Raw genomic sequence first — 25,317 nt, 5'->3', positions numbered from 1 at the left:
TCCTCGGCGCCGTCGGGGCGTGGTGACGTCAGACGCTGTGGCGGGAAGTTCGGAGCGCGGCGGGACGGCGGCAGCTGCCTCAGGTGCGCGGCGGCTGTGGGGGGCTTCGGGCCCTGAGTGGGTGGCGGGGGAGCAGCGCCGCAGCGCCCCGGGGGTGCGTAACGCGTTTGCGTGGGCCTCTCCGCGTTGCATTGCTGCGCGTCCCGCTCCTCCCGTGCTTGTATAGCTGAGGGAGCGCTGCCGATCCCCTCAGGGCGGTTGTAGCTGTGCTGTCACCGTCAGCCACCTCAGTCCCGCACGCATGGCCGGTTCGCAGTGTGGGAGCTGGTGAACCGGTGACAACGTTCTTCTGTTAGCGGTTTCTGGCTTTATTAAACACCGGTTCATTCTGAGCCTTTCCCTGTCCCTCAGGTTGTATGAAGCATTTGTGAAATAAGCCGTTGAAGGACCATTCTGCCGAAGCAATGGCTTCTCAAGAATTTACTGTAAGTTTTTTAACACTATGTCATAAGGAAAAATCAATCAAATGACATTGCTGTGTTATTTAAACTTTTTTTTTTTTTTAATTTATGACTGTTCAAACATCTCACCCTTTTACATCAGGTGTTATACACTCACCAAAAAATGAAAAAATCAAAAACATGGCAAGATGGAATTCTGAGGATTAGACCTGGAGAAAATAGGGTGAGCATCTTTAGATTTAATATCATTTGCTAGACAGTCAGTGGCCATTTAGTCGACCTGTGAAGTAAAATTGATTTTTTTAATTCCATTTATTTTTCCTTGCAGGCAATCTTGCTTGATGATAAAGGGCAATATTTGGAGAGTATGTTTGTAAAATCCCAGGTATATTTTATTTGGAGCTTGGTATTTATGCTTTTTACTGTGGTTTGCATTTCAAATTCCTGTTTGTTTGGCGATTAAGGTGGTTTTTTTCCCAGCATTCTGACAGTTGTAGTGCAAATAATGGAAAACTAAAAATGCTTTCAATTGCTGATAGAACTTACTGTTGGTTTTCCAGAACAAATGTAGAGGATTCATGGAATTACATGGGTTGGGTAAAAGCAGTATATCATAGTAATGTATTAAATGAACATAACGAGGTGCTAACGTTCTCCATTATTAATTAATCTAACTATATATACAGTGGTTGTGATGTGTTGGGTATAAAATGTTACAGTTCTAAAAAATTTACATTTGAGTAAATACAATATTTAGAAGATCTGTATTTTCCTAAATAGCACTATTACATACACACTATTGCATTCTCTTTTCCTAGGTGAATTCTGGAGATAATTTAGAAAGTGAACGATATCTGATCATGGTTGAAGAAGCAAAAATGAAGGAAAAATCTTGTGGAGATCAACCAAGGAAACCTGAAATAGTAGATGTGAATAGACGTGGTTTAAAGCCTGCAGTTCTGCCTCCAAGACATCTGTCTGTTGGCTTAAAGAGGAAGTTTACAGTATGTCTGTTTCAAAATCTGTCTGACATTAGCATACATTTTAAAACACAAAAGGCACTTTTAAATGGAATAGTAAATATATAGATAATATCTTCCTACCTTTTTTTGGAACTATAAGTCAAGTCATGTCACCAGTAGCAATTTTTTCCAAGGCTCTTTAAATCTTTGTTTAGCTTAGTGGAATTACTATTACTAAAGCTGCTGTGAAAACTGCAAGGATTGTGATTATTTTTATATGCTTGTGGAATTGTTATACATGTGCTACTTTATCTGAGTCAACCAAGACAGTTTGGAGTTGGAGAAGATTGAGAGGGGAATCTGTCACAGACTTGTCTCTAAATAACAGTCCATGACAGAGGCACAAGCCCAGAAGGAGACAAAGGGGGGGGGGGGGGTTTAAAATAAAAAAAAAAAAAATCAGCCCACCCCTTTCCGCACAGCAGTGGCCGGCCCTGGACCAAAATGAGGCAAAGCACTTTGCTGGCTGTGTGCTCCCGGAGGAGGGAAGACGGAGGGCAGATGTGTCTAAAAGGAAAACAACAGCAACAATCTGAGGGGGAACAGTAATTTACTAAATTCAACAAACACAGAGAGAAAAGTGTCCAAACTGCGAGATCTTAGCTAGGGGACTACAGGGGAAGCACGTGCTTTTCTCCAGGGCAAACCGAGAGAGAGCGAGTCAGAAAGAAGGATGATGGCTGATGTCCTGCCAGGAGCTCCACCTTTCTTCTTCTGCCCAGGTCCTCTGGGAATGCTGCTCCTCCCCTCTGAGAACCCAAAATGCCCAACAAAGGCAGTCCATAGAACCAGAACATTAACTCTTTAACTCCCACTGTTTTACATTATGTTCTGAATTGGAATACCGACAACAAAAATCACAAAACCACAACAGGATGTTATCAATGCTTATAAATATTTAAAGGGCACGAGCCAAGTGGATGGGGCCAGGCTCTTTTTGGTGGTGCCCAGACACAGAACAAGGGGCAATGGGCACAAACTGCAAAACAGGCAGTTCCCTCTGAGCCTCAGGAAAAACTTCTTTATTGCGAGGGTGACAGCACGAAACAGGCCGCTCAGAGAGGGTATGGAATCTTCTCTGGAGAGACTCAATTCAAGACTCACCTGGATGCTTTCCTATGCAATCTCCTGTAGGGAACCTGCTTTAGCAAGGGATTGGATTAGATGATCTCCAGAGGTCCCTCCCAACTCCTATGATTCTGTGAATATATCTTATAGAATGTGCTAAATTTTCATCTTTTGCTTATGAAATGTGAAGTTGTTTTCTGAGTAGAAGTAACTTTAAGTTCCTCTCGTAGGGTTTCCAAGGGCCACGTCAGGTTGAAAAGAAAGTATCGACAGCAGAAGACGGAGAAAGAATGGCAGTATCACCTATATCTGAGCAGAGTCAGGATCCTTTTCCATCCAGGTTTTATATTACCTCTCCCTTATTTTCTACTATTTACAAGAAGAATGCAGAAACAAGCTTATCTGCAGACTTGCATGAAGATGGAGGTACAGATAATAGAGATCGTGTGACTCCCTCCTCAGCGGTTTCACTTCCATTTCTTCATACATGTAATGAAATAGAGAAGAAAAATTCTGATCAGTCCATGGTAAAGCCAGAGTCTCCTCTACTTAGTGGGCACACCAAGTCTAGTAGTTGGACAACTGGTCATGGGGCAGTGTCACAGAACATCAGGAGCACAGCACAGATCATAGCCCTTTTGAAATCTAAACCACAGGTCTGTGGAGAGCAAGCAACATCTGAAGTCACAGAATGTCATAGATTTCAAGCACTGGAAAACATAAATAGTTTGTATAACCTAAAAAGCATAACCCTGCCTGCCTTTTCTGTTAACTCTGACAAAAAGATTGCTCAAAATATTCAGCACTTGCCTTTTACAAAGGAAATGGTAAATGATAAGAAGGAACGTTTGCTTATTAATTCATCTGAACCTTGTGATAAAGAAATCACAGGGCAAAGACAGAACAAAAAGGCTAATAGTTTTGGCCAAGACTTACAAGATTCCTGCAGGACAAACAGTTCTGTACTATCTGAATCAACCATAAACAGAGTGAGCGACAGCCTATTTGTCTCTTCTTGTTCAGCAAGTCCAGTCACCTTTGAAAAACCTCTCTCCAGATACAGAGAGCATTTGGCAATTAATGGTCTTCAGGATAATTCATCAATCAAATCTCAAAGTGACCTTCAGCTGAAACAAAACTCAGAAAGAATGCCTAGTGACTTAGAGCTCTCTGAGGATGTAACAGTGACTGAAAATGGAATTGCAAAGCAGGAATTAAGTACATGTGACGGAGACTGTAGTCCAGATAAACAGGTGATGGAAGTTAATTTTGACCTGCTGGGAGCTTTTGATTTTCGTGATATGGACAATGGAGAGCACTGTGAAAGAAATAAGAAAGAGCTCAGTGAAGAAGACATGCTTTCAGAAAGTGCAGATTGCTTAGAGGGAGAAGATAGGGCACAAAATACTGCATTGAGATTTAATTCTTGCTTCGAAGTGATGACACACTGCAAAAAGGAAGAAATCAAGTGTTCAACATATGATGTAGAAAAAGATGGCAATCACTGCACTGTGCAAATGCCATTACAGTTCTGTAACAATGTTACAGATACAGAGAGAATTATGGAAGACTCTTCAAACCAGACCAAGATTGAAGTGGAACTTTTGGATGACAGAAACAACTTAAAAGAGATTAATGGAAGCCTAGGAAGTACTGAAGCTGTGAACAATAAAAAGGATCTTGGTGGCTGTGCAGCACTTACCATTAATGGCACATCAGGAATAAAAAGCAAGCACTTTGATCTTTTTCCTGGTGACACAAATGTTAAATGTCACCCTAAAACTGGAATGTTTGATAAAACTGAAAATATTTCATGTACTGCTTCCAGTAGTATGATTTCTACAGCAGAGGAAAAGACTGAAGAAGATGTTACACAGCTTGAATGCACAAAATCCCCAGATCTTGATTTAGAACATTTCTGGGGAACTAAAATTGATCACATCAAACCAGATAGCCCTATGCTGACTTTGTCACAAAACTCAGAATCTTGCTGTGGCTCATCCCAATATGTTACAGAAGATCATCAAAATCTGTCTGGCATTTTGAATAAGGAAAGTACTCTTATTTCCAGAAGTGCTATCTGTCCTTTAGGGAAAGGTCGCTCAGCTTCAGAAGAAGCAGAAATGGATGAAACAGAGTTTGAAAATCTAGAGAGCATGAATGTCCCTCTTGGAGCCTGCAAAGGTGAAAGAATAGAAATGGATTGCCTGAAATCCATGGCAAAGGCTGAAAAGTCATCAGATCTTCCCGACTTGGTAAACAATATCACTCTTCTAAGAACTTTGTATCAATGTAGCACAGCACTAGACAGCTTACAAATGATGAAGGAAAATAATAGTGTGTTTCATGAAGCAGAGACTTCTAAAGAGATACTTGAACTACTTACCAAAGACGAAGGTTAGATCAGTTTCTATTTCATGACTGACTTCCTGGTTGACTTCTGCACTCCCATCTCTCCTGCTGAACAATTAACATTCAGAAGTCATACTTTTGTAGCAGTATGTTACAAAAGCTACATCTCACAATGTTCAGCCTTTAAGGCACCGGTGTGGCCCCCAAATCTGTTTCTCTGTTGTATTTAATTCAGTTAACTGTACAGTTCTTTACATGGGAAAAAGGTGCAAGATCATTAAATTATTCAGATTTTGTTTTATGATAAGTGACTGCTGTATCTTATTATGCTTTTCCATGTCTTGTAGCTATAAAACGGTTTACAGAAATGCCTTACTCAGAAAGTATACAGGCATCTTCATGCGTTGATTCTTCTGGCAATTTGGTAACCAGTTTTTGATTACATATATCTGTTGCTACAAAATACATATATATTTTTTTTTTACCAAACCTCTTCCTGGATCAACTAAGAAACTGATAGTAAACAAAACATGTCATAGAATCATAAAATTGCTCAGGTTGGAAAAGACCCTTAAAGACCATCAAGTCCAACCACAACCTGACCATACTACCCCAACTAACAACCAACTGCTCAATTGTGTCCCTGAGCACCACGTCCAAACAGTTCTTAAGCACATCCAGGGATGGTGACTCAACCGCTTCCTTGGAAAGGAGGTGGTCATCTTGCAGACCTTATTTCTAGTAAGTGTTCTAGAGACTAAAAGTGTACTTAGTACAAACTGTAATATCTTGTTATGTTTAATACAAGTAATTATAGATACTCAAGTACTTTGCCACTATATTTACCATCTTTTTTTTTTTCCCCTTCCATCACTTTTTAGAATGCATGGAACTTCCTACGAGTTTTAGCATTGAGATGCACTATCAATCTGTTTATTTTTGATGATTCACACTAATTTTTGTGAAATGCTGTTAATAGTCTTTCAATCTCTTCTTAACAGGAAAAAAAAACTATCTAAAATTCTTCTGCTTCTCCCTTTTCATTTGCAACACCTTCTGTTTTATAAGTATATGAGGTCTTTGGAAAAATCTTCAGATATATTAGCTTAATTTTTTATACCCTGAAGGGTTATTAAACTGTTAAGCTAATTAGCTTTTGATACTTTTATAGCAGCCTAACTGTAAGGTTGATTTATTACAGAAAACTGAGCTGTGTGTTCCACTGAAAGCACTGGGCCAAAGAGACCCTAGGACACCTGACTGCCAGTGGAAGGTACAGTTTCTCTGTGAAACTGAAGTGTGATGAACAGTGTTAACGTTCAAGCCAGTAGCTTAGTATTTTCAATGTATTACAATAAGTTCTAATAAATATTTAGCCAGCTTCTCAGATCACGTTGTGTCAGAATGTCACAACTTTGTGAGATTTGAGAGATTTGTACAGAAAACTTTCTTGCTGCTGAATTGTGGGTCAGCAAGATACAGATACCTTCAAAAGCATAGTCTGTTGTTCCCCCGCAGTTTTGAAGAGATTATTTTTGTTGTATCTCTGAAAAGTGCTTTGTTGGCTGTAGATAGTTCCTGAACAGTACTTATTTTCAGTTAATAATTCCAGTGTATTGTGTAGCCTGTTGAGTTTCAAGGGCACCAAATAAAGGGATCAGCGTCTAGCGAGACAATGTTGAGAGCTCCCTGCTCACAGCTAGGATGGCAGCAGTACCCAAACAATATGGAGTTTGCAGCTGAGAGATTTTTGTCACCTCCATTTTCATGCAATTATGTTCTTTCTGACTTCAGAGAGGTAAAGCAATTTTTTTCCAAGTTATTCTTATTAACCTTAGTCCAAATGTAATACTGCAGTTAAGCGTAATTAATTTTACTTATTGTTGCAGAGTTATGTATTTGCAACACGTAACTTAGCTTTTATGATTCTTCAATCTATTTCATTTAAAGAATTTATAACGTGTGTGATATTAAAAAAAAGAGATTCCTTGAAGGGAAGAGTGACGATGAGGTTTTGTAGCAAATGTTTTTGGTGCATTTGAAGTTTTGTGTATAGTTTTTGGAGAGTTTCAGAACAAAGAAGAAACATGAGTTGCAGTGTTAAATAAAGCACGTTTTTCTAATGCTCTATGTATTTCAGTTTTGAAACTGCTGGAAGAAAACTGATATTTTTTTTTTTTTCCAATTCCAGGATAGGCTAGTTACCATTTTGTAATTAGAAATGAGATCTTTGAACAAAGATGTTATTTATAAGGAGGATAAAAAGTATGATTTCTAACAAGATTTTACTGATACTTTTTTGATACAGTCTCCAGATTCAAGAAGTCTTCATGAGGACAATATGAATTTTATCAGAGAGGAGAATTTTCAAAAGAAGTTTGACATTAAAGACTCAGTAGCAAGTCACTCCTGTAAGTGCAAGTGAACGCAGAATGGCAGTCATTGGCATCTGAACAATTATTCTGCCTGACTTCTGTCTTCTACATGTCCTAGCACCAGCACTGAATGCATGTTCTGAAGTTCCACAGTGGATAGTGTCAAGCTCACCATCACATTCTGATTTGGGAGAAACACAGTGGACCTCATGGGAACCTGGCAAGGTGTGACCTGACTCTGTTGTAGAGCTTTTTGGTTTTGCTTCCTGTGTTCATGGTAGCAACTTCATGTCTAATTTGCTACTTTTTCATCTTGACTCTGAGACATTTCAATTGTCTAGAATGATAAGGGGGAGAATAGTGATAAAAGAGCTCTCATCAAGGGTAGGTTTCTTCATTTTTTTTCCCCCTCACTTTTTTCCTCTAATCATTCACTTGAAATGCTAATTCTTCATTCTGTAGATTATTCCATCAGTGCAATTGAACTCCTCAGTTTCTCCAGCTTCAGGAAAAAAAGGAAGCGTTCAAGACATTCAGGAACCTCTGATTTACAGGAACCTACCAAGTGATTCAGAACTTCCAGAAAACATTTTCAGTAAGAGTATATAGTTTATAATTGTATTTTATGTTTTTCCTACAAAGTCTGTGATGATTTTTGAAGCACTGAGTTGTACTATAAGAAGAAAAACTGAGTTCTGAAGTACACTGATGTCTGTATAACTACAGGGTTTGTTTTGTTTGATACACTTTTCTCCCCCATATGTGTATTTCAGATTTCTAAGCACAATTTTCTATTCCATTCCCTTTTATTCCAAACCACCTCAACAAGCCTCCTTTTCCATACTTCCCACCCCATTCCTACCCATATATTCTCCATGGGAGAAACTTAAGTATACAGATCCAACTGTATAAAGAAAAATTGCCTTCCCGTTCAGAGAGGGAAATAAGGCTGTAAGCAAAACTTTTAATTCACATTTATGTTTTCACTTAATCGCCTGCTTTAGTTTGAATCCATGTTCAGCTGCCTGCTAACCCACTTTCAGTGATTACATGGACACTGATCACTGACTGCCACTTCTTACTGGTAGCAAATTTAGCCAAAGTGATGATTTTGGTACTAGAAATCTTTTTATCCACATTAACATTAATTTTGTGCACTTTTTTGTAAAAAGGAATAGATGTTAAGCTGTTTGTTTACTATTTGGCCTGTCATCACTGAGCCACCAAAAATATCAGATTTATAACTTTCATAGCAGATACTCGATTTGAATAATTTCTACCTTTTACTTGCAGAGAAGTAGAGTGCTTTCAGAAATGTGTTCAGAATATACGAATTAAAATAATAGAAGAATCATATTTGAAATCTTATTTTATGTGGAAATGTAGTATGGATGGCACGGTACAGGGGCAATAGAAAGAACCTGTCAATTTTAAGATAGGTGGTAAAAGGAGGTAGTAGGAATTATTTCTTTATCTCAGTTCTTTGTGCCTCTAAAGATAATGTGCCATCTGCAAGTACACAAAGTTGCTTACAGGATGTATTTGCTCTACAGCATGGGAACAAGACAGCTATCCAGAGGAATGCAACTCCACAGTTAAAACACAAATTCCACCTGTCACTGTTGCTGCCACTGAGAAGATTCCTAACAATTTTTTCCTAACTGACAGTGAGGAGGTCCAGCAATCTAATGGCTTTTTAGTAGCCAGTTTGAGCAGCAAGCCAGCAGCATTTTCCATGAGTGCTTCTGGCCCTGAGGACAGGAATTATGAAACCTCCGTGTTGGAGGAGTGTACGGAAGGCAGACAAAGAAAGTCTGTGCACCCAGTATTCTCAAATGTGACTTCACAGTATAGACAAAGCAAGTGGCTAAAATATCTAAACAGCGCTCATTGTGACCTGATAACTCAAAACAGCAACGATATGGACGTGACCAATGACATCTATGCTGAGAATGTCCTTGGAATGCTGCCGGGTGACACAGGAGAGAGCCAGAGCAGCACTGTGAACAGCAACGCTCCCAGCTCTGTACCTCTGCTGACAGCAAAGAGCATGCTTGGTGAATGCTGTGCAGATAGCACCAACCAAGATTTGATTTCAGAAAGGAAGTTACTTTCTTGTCACTTAAATCAGACTCCTTTAACTGAACCAGCACAAAAGGTGTTGAGTCATCTGACCTGCTGCACTGTAACAGGAGATGTCCAGGTGTGTAACTGTTCAAGCAGATACAATTTAACAGAAATGCATTTTTTTGGACAAAGCAACTTAATTTATCTGATTTCCTGCAAGATATTATCAGTATGATAGGATGAGATGTTTCTGTGTATGCAGTAGCACAAAAGAGATTCTGCTGCGAATGGAATTTTTAAACTGTGGCCAAATCTTTATGAAGGTAATTCCTCAGTCCACAAGGTGCCAGATTGATTTTTTTTTTTTTTTTTAGTCTGAATGTTGATGGCAAGGAGATGATAAATCACTACAATGGGCTTTTTCATATTTTGTTGGAAAGAACACATTTCCAATAGGTATTCTTAATTGTGAAATCAGCATTATTTTCGTGAACATTCACGTCCTGCCTCAAAGTAATTTTAAGATACTGCAAGTATCATAATTTTAACAATGGCAACACAAGTTACAACACTGAATAAGGGCCTACAGAATTAGCAGTAGGCACAGCTGCTTGTGACTGGTAGACTTTTTTTTTTAAAAAAGGAGAACATTGGAGAAAATAAAAACAACAAAACAAACCTGTGTTCTTAAGAACACAAGCTGTTCTGCCAGGAACAAATTTTAACTTCACCGTGCATCTTAAATGATACTTCCAACTCACTGTGCTACAGTTCCAAGTACATTTCCATTCTCCTAGTAACAAGTTCTGCAAATGTTTGTGCTAAAGGAGGTTTGTATTTTGCTTTTGAAAAACTTCTTCATCTTGAAACTTCTGGTTGCAGAACAAGGTCCTGAAAAATCTGTTTTTGACAGATCTGTACAGTAGACATTTATGAAAATTTACCTCCCTCAAGATTTTGCAAGCTTTTAACAGCCTATTTATTTATTTATTTTTAGGATATAACAGTTTCTGAGTTGTCTTTTCCTAATGCAGATAAAGTAAAACATGCTAATCTTCCTAAAAGAAAGATTGCCATACCAACTGAGTTTCAGTCTCACGTTCACTACAAACAGGTTTTTAAAGCTGCTTTGACAGGTACGTCTAACACCATGCTATGTAAAATGCTGTCACTTGTACACCATGTATTTCTGAAGCTTCACAAAAGCAGGTTGAAAGGGAAAGATATAATTGGCATTGTCTGTTGGAACAACTCTTTGTATCTGAACTTGGATCTATACACATCTCTGTATGCATATGTATACACTCATATATATATATACACTCAAATATATTCAGTCTATACTCAAAATTACAAAGACAAACTGAAAGATTAGTATACTTCTTTTTCAAAGATGCAACCTTGCACCTGTTTACCAGTCCTATCTAACCTTCTTCTGAGCTACTGGTATTCAGCATTTGCATCATTTGGAGATACAAATTTAAACTTCATTTATACGCAAGTAAGGCGCTTAGAACAAGTTTATTTCATGTACGATATGTGAGTTTTGCAGGCTGCGTGTTCTTTTAGTACCAAGATTAATTATTTTGATTTAAATATGGAACTGAACATTTCAAACGAAAATGCATGTTTAAATGCTGTGTACACGTAAACATTTTAAAGCTATATTAATTGCTCTTCTGTTCTCCTGTCTACGCCAAGAACATTTAAACATAATGCTTTTTGAGCTGTCGCAGAGATTTCACAACGCTCTTTCGAAAGTGGATATATCATTTTACACCTCATTGAAAGACGAGCAAAGCGAGAGCAAAGAAAGCTGCGTTCCACTCTGTGATCACATGCGTCCTGCTAAGGTTCTTGTGGTTAAAAAAGAAGGTCAAAACAAGGTGCTGTTTATTTCTTGTCTGTTTGCAGTTTGGGATGTTTGCAGTATAGACCATGTTGCATGAACAATTCCAGCACAGTTCTCAGTGAGTTAGAATTACAAGTTAAAGTGATGTGTTACAGTGATCACTTTTAAGATCTTTGGTAGTAGCTGTTCTTGTCCAGAACTGCTGATGTAATGGTTTTCTCCATAGAGAAAGAGCTTCATATATGTGAGAGAAAGCCTTCAATTAATAATTTGTTAGGTTATATTGGATTTCTTTAAGCTGTAATTATACAAGCTGGCTTGAGAAACAGAGGTGTTTCACATTTTTATACAAGCTGAAAACACAGATGTTTATCTGATATTTATATAGCAAGTAGTACTGCTCAATTGCTCTATTTTTTTTTTTTAAACTTGCTTGTTTAAAGTGTTTAAGATCTCCCTCTCCTGCCTCCCTAGGGCCGTCTGTTCTATGCCTGTGATGCCCCAAGAGCTGAGCGCTGTTCATTTTTCAAATGGATGGAAGAAGTGAATCCTGCACAAATAAAAAAATTCACACCGAGCGTAGTGCTTCATGATGTAAAAAGTATTGGAGCGTACCTCCGAAATCAAAAGATTTTTGTCTTTGATGGATGCCAGCTTTTTGTGAGGTATTCTGATACGGCGTACATCTTTCATGGGTGCTATGTGAACTGCAAGGTCTGTAAAAATGCTGCTAACTTTGGATTTAAGTAACATTTAACAGACACACTGACTATGTTTAAAGAGCTTGCAGTTCTGTGTAGAAGTGTAAAAGCCAAATAAGTAAAGGATTATTATTCACAACAGTGTCATTTCAGGTAAGTACTCTTTTCCATGAGGAAAAACTGCTTACCAGCAGTTTTATCAATTGCTTAGCGAAAATTCTCATGATGGTTGCATCTGAATTACTGTTTAATCTTGCTTAAGGGGAATTTGGGACAGACTTTGTTTTATTGTTCCTAGTGATGCTTTTTAAAAACAGACATATATTCAAGATACCAGGTTGTTAATCTTCAAAACAGAAAAAAAAAAAAAAAAAAACACTGGTCTGGATGTAACATACATGTTCTAAATGTAATGTTAGAGGCCATATCTGAGGCTCTTCTATGCTGTTAAATTTAGGGGAAATTTGATTTTAGCTGAGTGTCAGAGGTCAAGATACACTTATTTAAACCTTACTAAGATGAACAGCCAAAATCTGTGCTGCTTAGTCTGGTCCTATCTGTGGCACCTTCTTATTTCTATGGAATGAACCTGTAATGTACCAAATGATTACATGCTTTTTCTGGAAATTACAATTTAACAGGAAAGGGTATGAAATTCGAACACGATGGTGTAGTAAGCTCAAGAAACTTACGAACATGCATGCTGAATCTGATGGGGACTCCAAAAATAAACTGTACCTCAAGCTAAGCAGTAAGGAGCATTATTCTCTCTATAGCAAAGGTAAGAAAAATTTAAGCATCAGAATAATAGTCTATGTTTACGTTCATGTTGTGCCTTTTTGAGTTTCTTTTGAGTTTCTTTTGTAAATGTTGATATAATTTAGATTCTTTAGATTTGGACTGTATGAAATCTGTAAATAGCTGAATTTTCAAGAAAGCCCCAATATTCAAGTAGAATACAGTGAAGGAAAACTTGATGTAAGAATTGGTGTTTCAGTAGGTGTTGCCTATTTTGTCTAACTTTCTGACATGTCACAGAGCCAGAGGGCATTCGGTGAGTTGACCCAGATTGCCTCAGTACTTGTACAATTGATATGCATGTTTTCCTAGTTTGATCATTTTGCTATAGAATGTCACTAAAGAAATTAGGCATTGAATGCTTTATCCCAGACTCCAGATTACTCCAACAGATCAGGTTTTTGCTGGTTGAAAATTTTGCAACTCTGCAAAAGGAAAACTTCTGAATGGAAAATTAGCTAGTCAAATTTGTTATAGGTAAATATGTATAGCCTAGAGTAGTCTCAGCAGACGTGCCTAGCAAAGCTGAACATTTGTAGGTCACAATCTGATGCCTTTGAAAGGGAAGAAAACTAAGTAGATAACTAGATTTGTAGTATATTGAAGCGATTTGCTCTGAATACTATCAGAATTAATAACACTTAGGATTTGTCAGAAGTGCATTAAGGAGAGAACTTTACCACTACAATGAATTTTAGACAGGGAGTACCTGACAAATGGATAATTCAAGTTATTTCCTTTTTGTGAACTGAACTAACATATGTTTAGGACTTAAATATCCCTCACTTTGCAGTCATTTAATTTACAGCCTAGAAGATGTTTCACTTATTTATCTGACTTCCTTTAGTTTAAAAGAGATTGGATTTTTGAAAGTCGATGAGAACTCTATTGTTTTCACAGATGATATTTGGGTTGTTTCGAAGACTCTGAATTTTGACCCCCTTGACACTTTCATTGCAAGTAGTGCTTTCTTTGGACCAACCCATAACAATAAAGTAGAACTCCTACCACTGAAAGGCTATTACCCCTCAAACTGGCACTCACATAGTAAGTTTTACTCTAAATAATTAAGAAATGTGGAAAACAACTATTGTGGGAAAAAATATGACTAGCTATGAAGGATGAGATTTGAGTTTCTCAAACCTAGTGCATGATTTTATTCACAGTAATTTTTTTAGTATGTAATTTGAATACAATATGCAGTGCACTGAAAGCTGCAGAGTAATTGGTAATAAATTCTGGATGGATTATGAAGAGATGAGGATAATACAGATGGCATATAGAGAGTGCAATTTGGCTGTGAGAATGTAGGTATTGGCAGGTACATGTTGTTACCATCCTAAAATAAAAAGCTCAAGTAATTCACTATACAGCATTTGTACTTACATAATAAGAGTGTTAAGTCTGTGATTTGGCTATCCCAGTGTTCCTCTCAGTTCATTTTTCACTGCAATCTGGAATAACGGAAAAAAAAAAAAAAGGTTTTAAAATTAAAGAAAAAAAACAAATCTCTCTACTTCACGTTACTATCATTGTATTTTAAACAGAAAATAATAGTATCAAGGTAGTTTTCAATAAACCACTGATATTTTTAGCAAAGTGTTCTCAAATAAGTTGCTACTATTCTCTATTTTGGTTTTAACATTTTTGTTTGGGGTATTTTTTCATATCTTGATATCAGTGTTTTGTGAACAGTGAGGTTAGTGGGTAAGGGCTTTAAGTACAGAAAAACAGTTTGGGTCTGCCAAAGATTGGCAACAGAACAACAAATTTGCAGCCAAAGGTGATGCAAAAGGTATTTTTTTTTCCTGTTGAACAAAACTATTAAAACTATTAAAAAAATAAGGAAAGAGAGATGAAGAATGCCATTCGGGAGCTGGAATGCAGTGTGAAAATTGTTTGCTTGATCACTAGAGACTTTATTCATACTACTCAATCAGGTAATTGAATGTTTTAAGCCTACAAATTAGTATTGTTTAGGCTTTCTATGTAATTAGCAGACAGAGATCCTGCAAGGAACACTCCAGTGAGCCTACATTAAGATTAAACTCTTATTCTGAGTTACATTCATAAAAATAAATAGAATGGCACATGTTTTTGTGGGCATACTTGCTATGAAATTGTAGACTTCAAAGGCAGTTGGAGGTTTGGTTTCATTTGTTCCCTGCATGTGAAGTGCAGGACTGGATCTCATAAGCTGACAGTGTCTAGAAGAGTTAATATATAGCTTTGCAATCTCAATGTTGTTAAATCACAGTTCCGTGTTTCCTTAGTAAGATTTTGCTCCTGACTTAATTTGTGACCATAAGTATTGCAGCAGGACTAATTCAGCATTTTCTAATTAATTTCTCTACCTGATTTGAAAGCTTGGCTTATTTCATTTTTTCTTAATTTTATTTTTCTGTGGCTTTTTCAGCATCAGTTCATGCCTTGCTAGCTTGTAACGCCAGTGGTGAGCTTATATCCTTAAGAAACATGGAAGAATACTTCAATCCATCTACATTACCACTCATACCATATCTACTAAAAATGTAAGTTACTGTTTAATGCCAGTGTAAATAAATGATAGGTAAAGAAGTACAGGAAAAAAAAGCCATTGAGTTTGCTCTATTAAAAGTGGACTTCCAGAGAAGTGGTGGAGTCACCATCCCTGGAGATGTTCAAGAAAATGTGTAGATGTAGTACTTAAGTACTTAAGCATAGTTTAGTAGGCAATTGTAACACTAGAATGGGATAAAAAGTACCACGATAACAGCAGGGTGGCAAAATTCAGCTGCGGCAAATGAGAACGAGCATAAGTGCAGCATCCATGGAAAAGAGCTGCTTACCTTTAGAAGGCCTCAGGTAGGCAGAGATCTTTAGCAAGAGATGCCCCTGCTTTCACTGCCAACCCTTAAATGAGCTCTGAGAAGGGGTGGATCCTGGCTCCACCCCTTCCAGTCACTCAGGCTCATTGCATGCACCTGAGCTCCCCTGGGTTGGCCCTGCCAATCACTGGCTCAGACCATGACTTAGCATTTCCTCTACAGCAATATTGGTGGTAGGTGGAGAGTTGGACTAGATGATCACAGAGGTCTTTTCCAACCTTTATATGATTTTGTGAGTCGCAGTATAAAACAAGTGAATGTGAACCCCTGCTACCTCTGACTACATGATTCTACCACTCTTAATTCTGTCAGGCTTGAGTAAGACAGGAAAGTCTAACCTCGCACCAAGTGGGATAAAAGCCCAAAAACCTGTTTAGTATGATACAGACTTCCCTTGAGAAGTAATAAGAGGCAGGAATATACAGTCCAGGTGCACATCAAGATGAAGAGGGCAGCAACTTCCTTCTATGTCAATTGTTAATTATAATGCACCAGCATTTTGACATAGGTGAGAGAACATCAGAACAATGAGATGCAATTCACACACATGCAGTATTATAACACAGCTTTTGTTTGTTACATTTTTGTTAGGAATCGTGATTCTGAAAAGCCTTCTAGGAGAGTCAACAGAAGAAAATTTATTCCACCTGCCATGAGCGTGGCACGCAAAAAGATGTACAGCTCTGTCAGCTCTGAAGTGGCAATGCAACTAGCTGAAAAGATGATCCTAACGTTCTCACTGAATCCAGATCAAGCTACATCTCTGATTCACATAGCTCAGATGATGTCCTCACATGAAAATATGAAATCAGTGGAAGAACATCAGATTTTCCCTATCACAGTCATACATGGTATATAGCAAATAATTGTAACATTTGCTATTTTATTCTTTGCAAAAATGCTAGTTGATATGTAACACCAACATTAGTGAAATATCCCTAAATTCTCTCAGTGATAAAACATTAGACTAGCTGCCTTTGTATTCATATATTTACAGTCCTACACAGACTTAAAAAGAAATCCTTAAGTCTGGGTAAACAATGACTTATTGTTAAAGGTAGTATTTATAAAAGATGCATTGAATCAACTGCCTCTTTGTATGGAATATCCTTTTCAGCACTTCTATAACACTACTGTTCATGCATTTCCTTAAAAAAATCATGCCTTGCACCAGGTCCTTCTGGTAAGGGCCTTGACATTAGAATCATAACATATGTTCTGTCAGCACAGAACTTTTGATCCTTGAATTTGCATCCTGCCTTTTGCAGTATTTTACCTTATGTGTAGAGATCTTTCCTAGCAAAATTTCTATATAAAGTTAGGATTGTCTTCTGCTTATTTTTTCATATTAAAATACTTGTCATCATGTATAAGCTTTGCTAAATTATCATATAAACTTTTCGTTATTTTTTTCCTTGTTCTATACTTCCTTATATCCTTGTTTTATCTCTTTTCAGCATGCATACATGAGTAACATCTTAATTCAATTTTTTAAAAAACTTTTTCAAATCAGCATTGAGATGGAGTTATCGTAAGTTTTTAGATCCTGACAAAAATATATGCATGGCCAATAATAACAGTCTTCATGTGGATTACATTTCCATTGCCCAAAATGTAGTTTAGCTATTGCTGCATTAATTTAATTAGAATGATTAGAAAGAAAACATCATCACCACAATTTTTTTATTGGGTACATGAGGCCATAGTAGGAGAGATGCTTGCAAATAAATAAAAACAACACGTGCAGTAAAGTGTAAGCCAACTGGTTGCCCCTTGATACTTTCAGCTACTGAAGCAAGTGCAAGCAATGTTTTTTACAGGAATTACAGTGCAATATTATCACAAGATAAAATTATGTTAGAATAGTTGATCAAAACTGCATTTCTAGAAAATCTTCATGTGAACTTTTGGCTTTTTCTTCTAACATACCAGGTGTTTTTGGAGCTGGAAAGAGCTATTTGCTGTCTGTTGTGATCTTGTTCCTAGTCCAGCTCTTTGAAAGCAGTGAAGCTAAGGAGGGTCCAGAGCTAGCTCCATGGAAACTCCTGATTGCTTCTTCCACTAATGTTGCTGTTGACAGGATACTGCTGTGGTAGGTTACTGTGAATTAAGATTTGACAAAATGTTGTTTGAAAGACAACAATGCACTTAAACGTTACTGGTAATTATGCTAGTATTTCCAGTATAATACCTTGGATTATACGTGCATTCTTTCCCTATAAATTACTGCAATTGGGGTTTTAACTTTACTGTTGCTCCTTCGCACAGTCTGCCTATTCTAGGAGACCATGTAAGACTAGCTGGACTGTTTTATATGAGCCTAATCTCACACTATCATCACATCTACTATTAGAATCCACCCAAGACAGAAATTAGGAATGCTCAGGAAGCTTAAGGAAATAAGAGTGGCAGGGGGGAGATCAGGCTTGGGAAGCTTCACCAAATACCAAGAGAAGAAAATGTTAGAGGTTAAGACTGTGGGAAAGATAAAGGGAGAAACACTGAGTACAAGTTGAGAATCATAAAGGAACTGTGCGTTTTTTGAGACAAATCACAATGAGGTAATTTGGTTTGATTTCTGATTATCTGACTGTGGTTCACATTACTTTGGTCTGGTAAGTTGTTGAAGTTTATATTCTTCATTTCACAGAAAAAATCTTGTGTTTTTCAAAATTAATGCCTACCTTTTCCTAACGTGTATCATCTCTTATTCTTTGAAGTCTACTTGATCTTGGATTTGAGGATTTCATCAGAGTGGGAAGTATTAGGAAAATTGCCAAAGCAATTCTTCCCCGTAGGTAAGTATGCTAACCCTTATGGGATCTGAGCCAATTATATGATTCATGATAGTTATTTTACAGCATGCACACTATCTTGAAGTCATTCAAAATGAGACTGTAAATATGACTATCTTATTCTCTCCACCTACTCCCACACAGTGAGTAAATTTTATCTTGATTTAGGCACGTGGCTTGTTACTGAATAGGAATAATGCTTTTAAATGGAAATCAATAGAGAACAAATTAACAACAGTGAGAGATTTGGCAGTTTACACAGAGGAAAAGCAAAAAAAAAAAGACTCAGGATATACATGTATTGTTGTAGTGATAAGGACTAGGAGGAAGCAATACATTTAATGCTCAGAGAATTAATAGTAACAGCTTGTTAACACTGTACTTCTTACACAAGGCATCTCCAATGCATACAGCATAAGTGTCCTGGGGTCTGTCATTTGACTATTTAAAACTCAGTGACCTACACTGCACTTTCAGAACTATGGAGGGAATTAAGTGCAGTTCAAGGTGAATTAAAGATAAAATTACCATTCTGTGGTATAAACAGAATGCCAAGGGTACAAAAAGTATGGGAGTGAAAATTTTCTCTTGTACTCCATGCTGAAATCAACTGTAAGAGCCTGGGGGGGTCATTTACTGCACATCTTTGATTAAGGCAGTAGGTTTGAGCTGGTGGGATAAAGGTCTGTTTTAAAGCAAGTATCTTACTAGTTTATCTCAGCTGGTATATATTAATAAATTGTTGTAAAATACATTTGTGTTGCACTAGTTTTTGTATACTGTGTGTTAACTAAACACTGAAAACAATGTTATTTTTGGTCATTTTAATGCATGTTATGAAATCTTTTAAGTTTACATGCAGGCTCAGGAAATGAAAATGAACAGTTAAAAGAACTTCTTGCTCTCATGAAAGAAGATTTAGCTCCAGCTGAAAAAATGTATGTAAGGAAGAGTATTGAGCGACATAAACTGGGGACCAATAAAAATGCATTGCAACAGGTACAGTCGTGGGTGGGATGGGAAAGCAATCTTTATATGCCTTACCTGCAAGGCCCAGCAAATGGAAACTGGGAATCCTCTCTGGCTCTGAGAGACTGCCTAGCACCTCAAGTTTTGAAATGAATGTTCAGAATAGGACAGCTTTGATTCTACCAGTACAGCTTAATGTCTTACATGCTTCTGACTTGAGTTGTACTTGCAGTTCCTATTTAATGACAAATTATGAGAGAGAAACCTATTCTGAATTTACTGCAGTCTGTTCCAGCATTATCACCACAGTTTACAAGGAGAGAAAAATTACTGAATGTTGCTTATCTGCACTGTTACTTCAAAACTAAAATTTATATAGTCATAAAGGTAAAAGGTAAGGAATTAATTGAGTTAAACTACAACTGAGAATCAGCTGCCAAGAATGTTTTTTCAAATATATTTTTAAGTAACTTTTCATCAAAACATTACATTTTAAAATTACCACTTCCTGTGGAAAAACCTTCTGATCCTCAGTTATTTGCTTCTCTTCCCTCATTTCTAGACTCAAGTGATTTGAGGGTGTTGTAGAGCAATTATAATAGAGCAGATTTGAGCATTGTGGGTTTTTTGTGCTTGTTCCTAGTAATCAGTGCTGCTGTTTCTGGTACTGGGGCTCAGAAGGTTTTGGAAAATTGTGTAATTTGAACTCTTTCTGTGGCTGACCTGTTCTGGCCTTGAAATCCAGGAATTTGTGAATGGTTCTAACATAGAAACGCACCAAACATGAGAAATCTTAACCTCCTCTTTGCATACACCATCTTTTACCTGCAGTTAGAATTTAATTTTTTGAAACTGAGTGTAACATAGCATGTAGTAGAATAGCTAAAAATTAATTGAAGTGTATTCCATTGCTGGAGTTACAGTCATGTACTGCATAGAGACTGCTTAATGATCATAATGTTTCTCTATCGATTTTTCCTTTCCTAATGACAAAGGTAAAAGTGGTTGGAGCGACCTGTGCTGCCTGCCCATTCCCTTGCTTGGATACTCTTCAGTTTCCTGTAGTGGTGCTGGATGAGTGCAGTCAGATGACTGAACCTACTTCTCTCCTCCCTATTGCAAGGTACCACCATCCTTTTGCATTTCAGCTGAGAAGTAACTTTTAGTTAGCAGTGACACGGCCTCAAATCACCAAACTGTGATTCTTTTTAAGAACACAAACTCTAAGGTCTCACCTTAAGAAGAGTAATTACAAATTGAGGCATGCTTTTAGATGCTTTTCTTGTGTTAGTGTGTTATTTTAACTTTGGAAAGAAGAGCGATGAAGGGAGTTGCAGTTTCATTACAAATAGTTTAACATCCATTCTTTAGAACCTTCTTAAAAGGCTTTTTAATAACATTCTTATTTAGGTTTCAGTGTGAAAAGCTAGTCCTTGTTGGAGATCCTAAGCAACTGCCACCAACTATTCAAGGGTCTGAGAGCATTCATGATAAAGGACTAGAACAGACTCTCTTTGATCGGCTTTGCTTAATGGTATGTACTGCTAACCACCTCTTTTCTAAAGATAGAAGATAAAATTCCAGGTCCACTGAAGTCACTAAGACTTCTGATTTAGGTGTCAGAGAATCAGCATTTCAGCCTGCTTCTGAATCAAGTAGATTCCATTTTGGTGCATTTCTCTGTAAGTGTTATTTGCACAATGCACAGACATTGCATAATAAATGTAAAACAAAAACAAGAAACAGTGACAGATTATTTCTCCTGATCTTTACGTTCAGGTTTCGATCCATGTAGAGGAATTAGAGGCTACAGCATTTCTTCTAACTTTTGTTATTAGTGTGAAGATTAAGTCTGCTTCTTGCAGGAATTGTTTCTATTTTTTGTTTGACCAAGTTGGCATTTCAAAATAGGAAGAAATTATTTTTCTTCTTCATTATACATCATCTCTTTACATCATAATCCTTTAGGGACATAAAACAATACTGCTACGGACACAATATCGATGCCACCCTGCTATTAGTGCCATAGCCAATGAGCTCTTCTATGAAGGAAACCTGATAGATGGCATTTCTGAGAAGGAAAGAAGTCCTTTACTGGATTGGCTTCCAACACTATGTTTTTATAGTGTTAGCGGGCTGGAGCAAGTAAGTTTTCCCAACATTTTTTTATTTAAAAAGATCATATTGTAGGGTTTCCTCCATTCTGCTTGCATTCTTACTGTGCAATTAAGTGTATTTTAACTGCTACTCATGAGAGCTGAATTAGAAATCTTCCCTATTTCCAGATTGAAAGCGACAACAGCTTTTATAACACAGCAGAAGTTCATTTTATAGTCAAGCTTATCCAGTCTCTGATTGCAAGTGGAATACACGGATCTGCAGTGGGTGTGATTACTTTTTACAAATCACAGATGTACAAGGTTTGTACAATACACCATTGATAAAAACATCTGTAAGTTTGTTCTAAACAAAGGCTTCATTTCAACCAAGAATAATGAACAAGAAGTAAGAAAAGTGCTAAAAAGTAAACTAGAGTTTAGTTTATCTTTCTTGTTTAAAAAAAAATAAATGATATCTTTTATTCCTCTACTCAACCTTCAGGTTTTTTTATTAAAAACAAAAAAAAAAACCCAAAACATTCCTTTTTTCCTGCTGTAATAATGAGAACAACATGATAAAATGGTAATACAAAAGATACAATGTCAAAAGGACTAACGCAATAGAAAGGTGTTATAAGGAAAGGAAAAAAGGACTGCTCACCCATCTCCAAAAGTCTAGGTTCACAGGGGAAAGCTCCAGAGAGATCCCAGAGAGGGATCTCCAGCCAGAGATCCTTCTCCAGTGGCAATCAGCCCTTCTATGAGGTCTAAGAGAGGTGCAGCCAGGCTCCACTCCTTCCAGTCATACACATGAATTGCCTTCACCTGCGCTCCCATGGCTGACAGTTTCTTTCCCCAGGTGATCAATCAGTGGTTCAGGCCATGACTCAATAGCTCCCATACACCTGCCCACTTAGAAAATTTGGAAAATTAAATAATTTTAATAATAATAATTTCAATATTTGATGTGGGTGCCATTACAGATTGATATGCATGACAAGGACAGATAATAGAAAGACCTGCATAGCAAGGCTGCAGTTGTACCTCACTCAGTCACTCGGGGCATGATACGGGCTGCTGTGATTACTAAACACAAGCACAGTTTGTCACACTGAGCAGACCAGCATTTTATCAAATGCAGTCTCATTCCATAGTATTTACTGTAGGTAGCTGAAGATATATTGTCATTGCACTTCGTAGTTTCTTAGTTTGCATCTTGTGTAGGCTCAGACTTGTAGCTTTTGCTCAAGACAAGTAACTGACGGAGCAGCATAATTCATCAACATCCATATTTATTTGTCTACAGATACAGAACTTGCTTAGGAGTGTACATTCCGAGGCTTTTCCAGTGAAGGCTGTCCAGGTGTCCACTGTAGATGCATTCCAAGGAGCAGAGAAGGAGATCGTTGTTCTGTCATGTGTAAGAACAAGACAAACTGGATTCACAGACTCAGAAAAGAGAATGAATGTTGCATTGACAAGGGCAAAGAGGCATCTCCTGATTGTTGGGAATCTGGCCTGCTTAAGTAAGAACAGACTCTATGAAAGAGTAATTAATCACTGCAAAGGTATTACATTCTTTTCCTTCATTTTCAAAAACCTATAGCTCATTTTTTAAAATTAGACAATATGCTGTATACTATACAGAATACATCCTTCATAATGTATAGTATGCATATGTTACAGTTGGTGTTACAGCTGGAAAGATTATCATGGTGAAAACAGGAAAAGAAACAAACAGGGAAGGAATGCTTACCTGTAGCCAAAGATCTAGGTTTGCAAGACAGACTCCACAAAGGAGGGATCTCCAGAAAGAGATCCTTCCCCAGTGCCAGTCAGCCCTTAAATGGGGTCTAAGAGAGGTGCAGCCAGGCTCCACCACTTTCTGATCACACAGCTGAATTGCCTTCACCTGTGCTCCCAGGGCTGACTCAGTCCTTTCATCAGGTGATCAATCAGTGGTTCAGGCCCTGACTCAACAGTTCCCATACAGCACACTACACAAAATACAGTATATTTCCTATATATACTCCCATTATATATATATATACATATATATATATTCCCATTGTATATTGCAAGTAGATCACAAGCACAGAAGTTGCTTGTTTGCAGTTCTATCAGCAAACTGCTTTTATATGCTAAGTATTTTTGTTATCCAGTGATGGGACTTCTTTTTTCTTCTCTTGATGGCATCAGATAGATGGACAAAGTACTCTGGCAAGGAGATCTGGAGATGGCTACTGCATTTCTAGTGCTTTACCAATTTGGTTTTTACACAGCAGACCCAGGCAGGAACACATTGTAAAGCAATGTAGCTCTATTTCTGAGTAGTACATGCTAAACAAGGGGAAGACAACTGGGAAATCATTTCATATCTCAAAGCATGAGTACATTTCATCCTAACTTTTGCCTTATCAACAACTCTCATTGAATTAGAGAAGTGAGAGAAAGTCCCAGTTTCTAAAATGTCTTCAATAAGCTGTTTGAATCCAACTCCCCAGCACCCACTGGGGTGTCTTTGCAGACACACATCTGCTCTTTGCACAGGGAGGCCCCATCTTAGCAGATACTACAGAAGGAGTTTTTAGTCTCTGAAACACCAGATAAGAATTCACTACAAGAGAAGTGCCAAAATACTAATTTTATTCTGTCTACTTAGTTGGCAACCAAGTAGGTGAAGAACAATGATGTAGAAATATGATAGCCATTTGATACATTTTGGGAAATAGATATTTCTCATTGCCACACAGCAACTACGTGATGGATGCTGTGAAGTGATACATAATTATCCTATTGAATATTGCTTTCAGGGCAAGAAAACGGACTGCAACATGTAAGCCAGTGTGAGCAGCAGCTGAACGACATTCTGAAGTACTACTTGGAGGAAAAGAAGGAAGAGGAACAGAGTAAGAAAAAGGAAAAATAAAATGTGTACATTTTATTTTGGCAATATATGAATGGTGTGTCTATAGAAATGACCTAATGTCTATAAAAATGTGAATGTAATATTTAATGTTTAACGTGGGGAAATCTTATTTGCATCTGTTTAATTCTTCTGTTTTGGCAGCCCCTTGTTTGAATGACTAAAACTAAAGAATATAGGAACTGCAAGGCATCTGAAATCCCTTTCATTCTATTATTAATATTAGTATGAATTATTTAATAACTAAGCCTATGAAGTACCTAATTGCATTATTAGTGCTTTGCTGTTCTTTAGGCTGCATGCGTATCAAACCTGTTGTAAAAACAAGTGTCACTTTGCGTATTTACAAATCATTCAAAGCCAAGCGCATGGCTCTAACGGTAAAAAGGCCCAACGCAACATCGTTTTTCTCAAAGAAAATGGCATGCCCTCGGTTTATTCAATCCTCGCAATTCAACAGCCCCACCCGGCTCGGCGCAGCCCCGCCAGGCCGCCAGGTGGCGCCGCCCGCCGTCGGGAGCGGCCCGCGTTGCGCCGTGTAGCGCTGCTGACACTTGGGCTCTCGCTCCCTAAAATCTCAATCAACAATCCATTAGGACGCAACGGGAGTAAAACTAAATCCTCGTTTAAGTGTATTTATCCGATCTCTTTTCTCTCTTTCAAATGCTAAATCCATTTCAGCATATGCCCCCTCTTTCTCTCGCCTTTCTCTAAAGCCCGGCAGCCCACACTGCTCTTGTAAATATGAAAGATGCTAATCATATGACATATCACGTCTCAGTCGGGGCCTGGAATAAAGCCTTGAGATTTGGGATCATTGCCTCCAGACAACAGCTTCATCAGCCGGAAAGTTGGTTTTTTTCTCCTTTCCTTCAACTCTCAATCCCTTCTTTGTCTGGGGGAAAATGCAGCCAACTCGAGCCACCCCGGCCATATGGTTCACTCTGTGTTTTCTTAGTGAATTC

The 25,317-nt window shown here is 37.7% G+C and overlaps 1 protein-coding gene across 2 annotated transcripts; it reads left to right on the top strand.

Moving 5' to 3' along the window:
• Positions 1-14: 14 nt before the first annotated feature.
• ZGRF1 (zinc finger GRF-type containing 1) lies at positions 15-24,813 on the top strand. Of its 2 annotated transcripts, none has more exons than XM_042812449.1 (27): positions 15-83; positions 412-485; positions 604-684; positions 790-846; positions 1,280-1,465; positions 2,782-4,806; positions 6,105-6,176; positions 7,212-7,314; positions 7,397-7,503; positions 7,741-7,873; positions 8,832-9,481; positions 10,343-10,481; positions 11,047-11,231; positions 11,672-11,862; positions 12,540-12,679; positions 13,597-13,743; positions 15,113-15,227; positions 16,155-16,414; positions 17,496-17,655; positions 18,284-18,361; positions 19,210-19,357; positions 20,323-20,450; positions 20,738-20,861; positions 21,296-21,472; positions 21,613-21,747; positions 22,733-22,952; positions 24,240-24,813. In XM_042812449.1, the coding sequence occupies exons 2-27, from the start codon at positions 465-467 to the stop codon at positions 24,353-24,355; spliced, it is 5,898 nt and encodes a 1,965-aa protein (XP_042668383.1). In that variant the 5' UTR covers positions 15-83; positions 412-464; the 3' UTR covers positions 24,356-24,813. The 2 variants fall into 2 exon arrangements, with proteins under 2 accessions (XP_042668383.1, XP_042668381.1); XM_042812447.1 differs by having other exon boundaries at positions 22,733-22,994.
• The last annotated feature ends 504 nt before the right edge of the window (positions 24,814-25,317 follow it).

The sequence above is a fragment of the Centrocercus urophasianus genome, unplaced genomic scaffold, assembly GCF_019232065.1.
Source record: "Centrocercus urophasianus isolate 14NV4802_14NV808 unplaced genomic scaffold, USGS_Curo_1.0 seq_13, whole genome shotgun sequence".
In the NCBI taxonomy this organism is placed as follows: domain Eukaryota; kingdom Metazoa; phylum Chordata; class Aves; order Galliformes; family Phasianidae; genus Centrocercus; species Centrocercus urophasianus.
The sequence above is the reverse complement of the archived record's forward strand: the minus strand, read 5'-3'. Positions and strand labels throughout refer to the sequence as shown.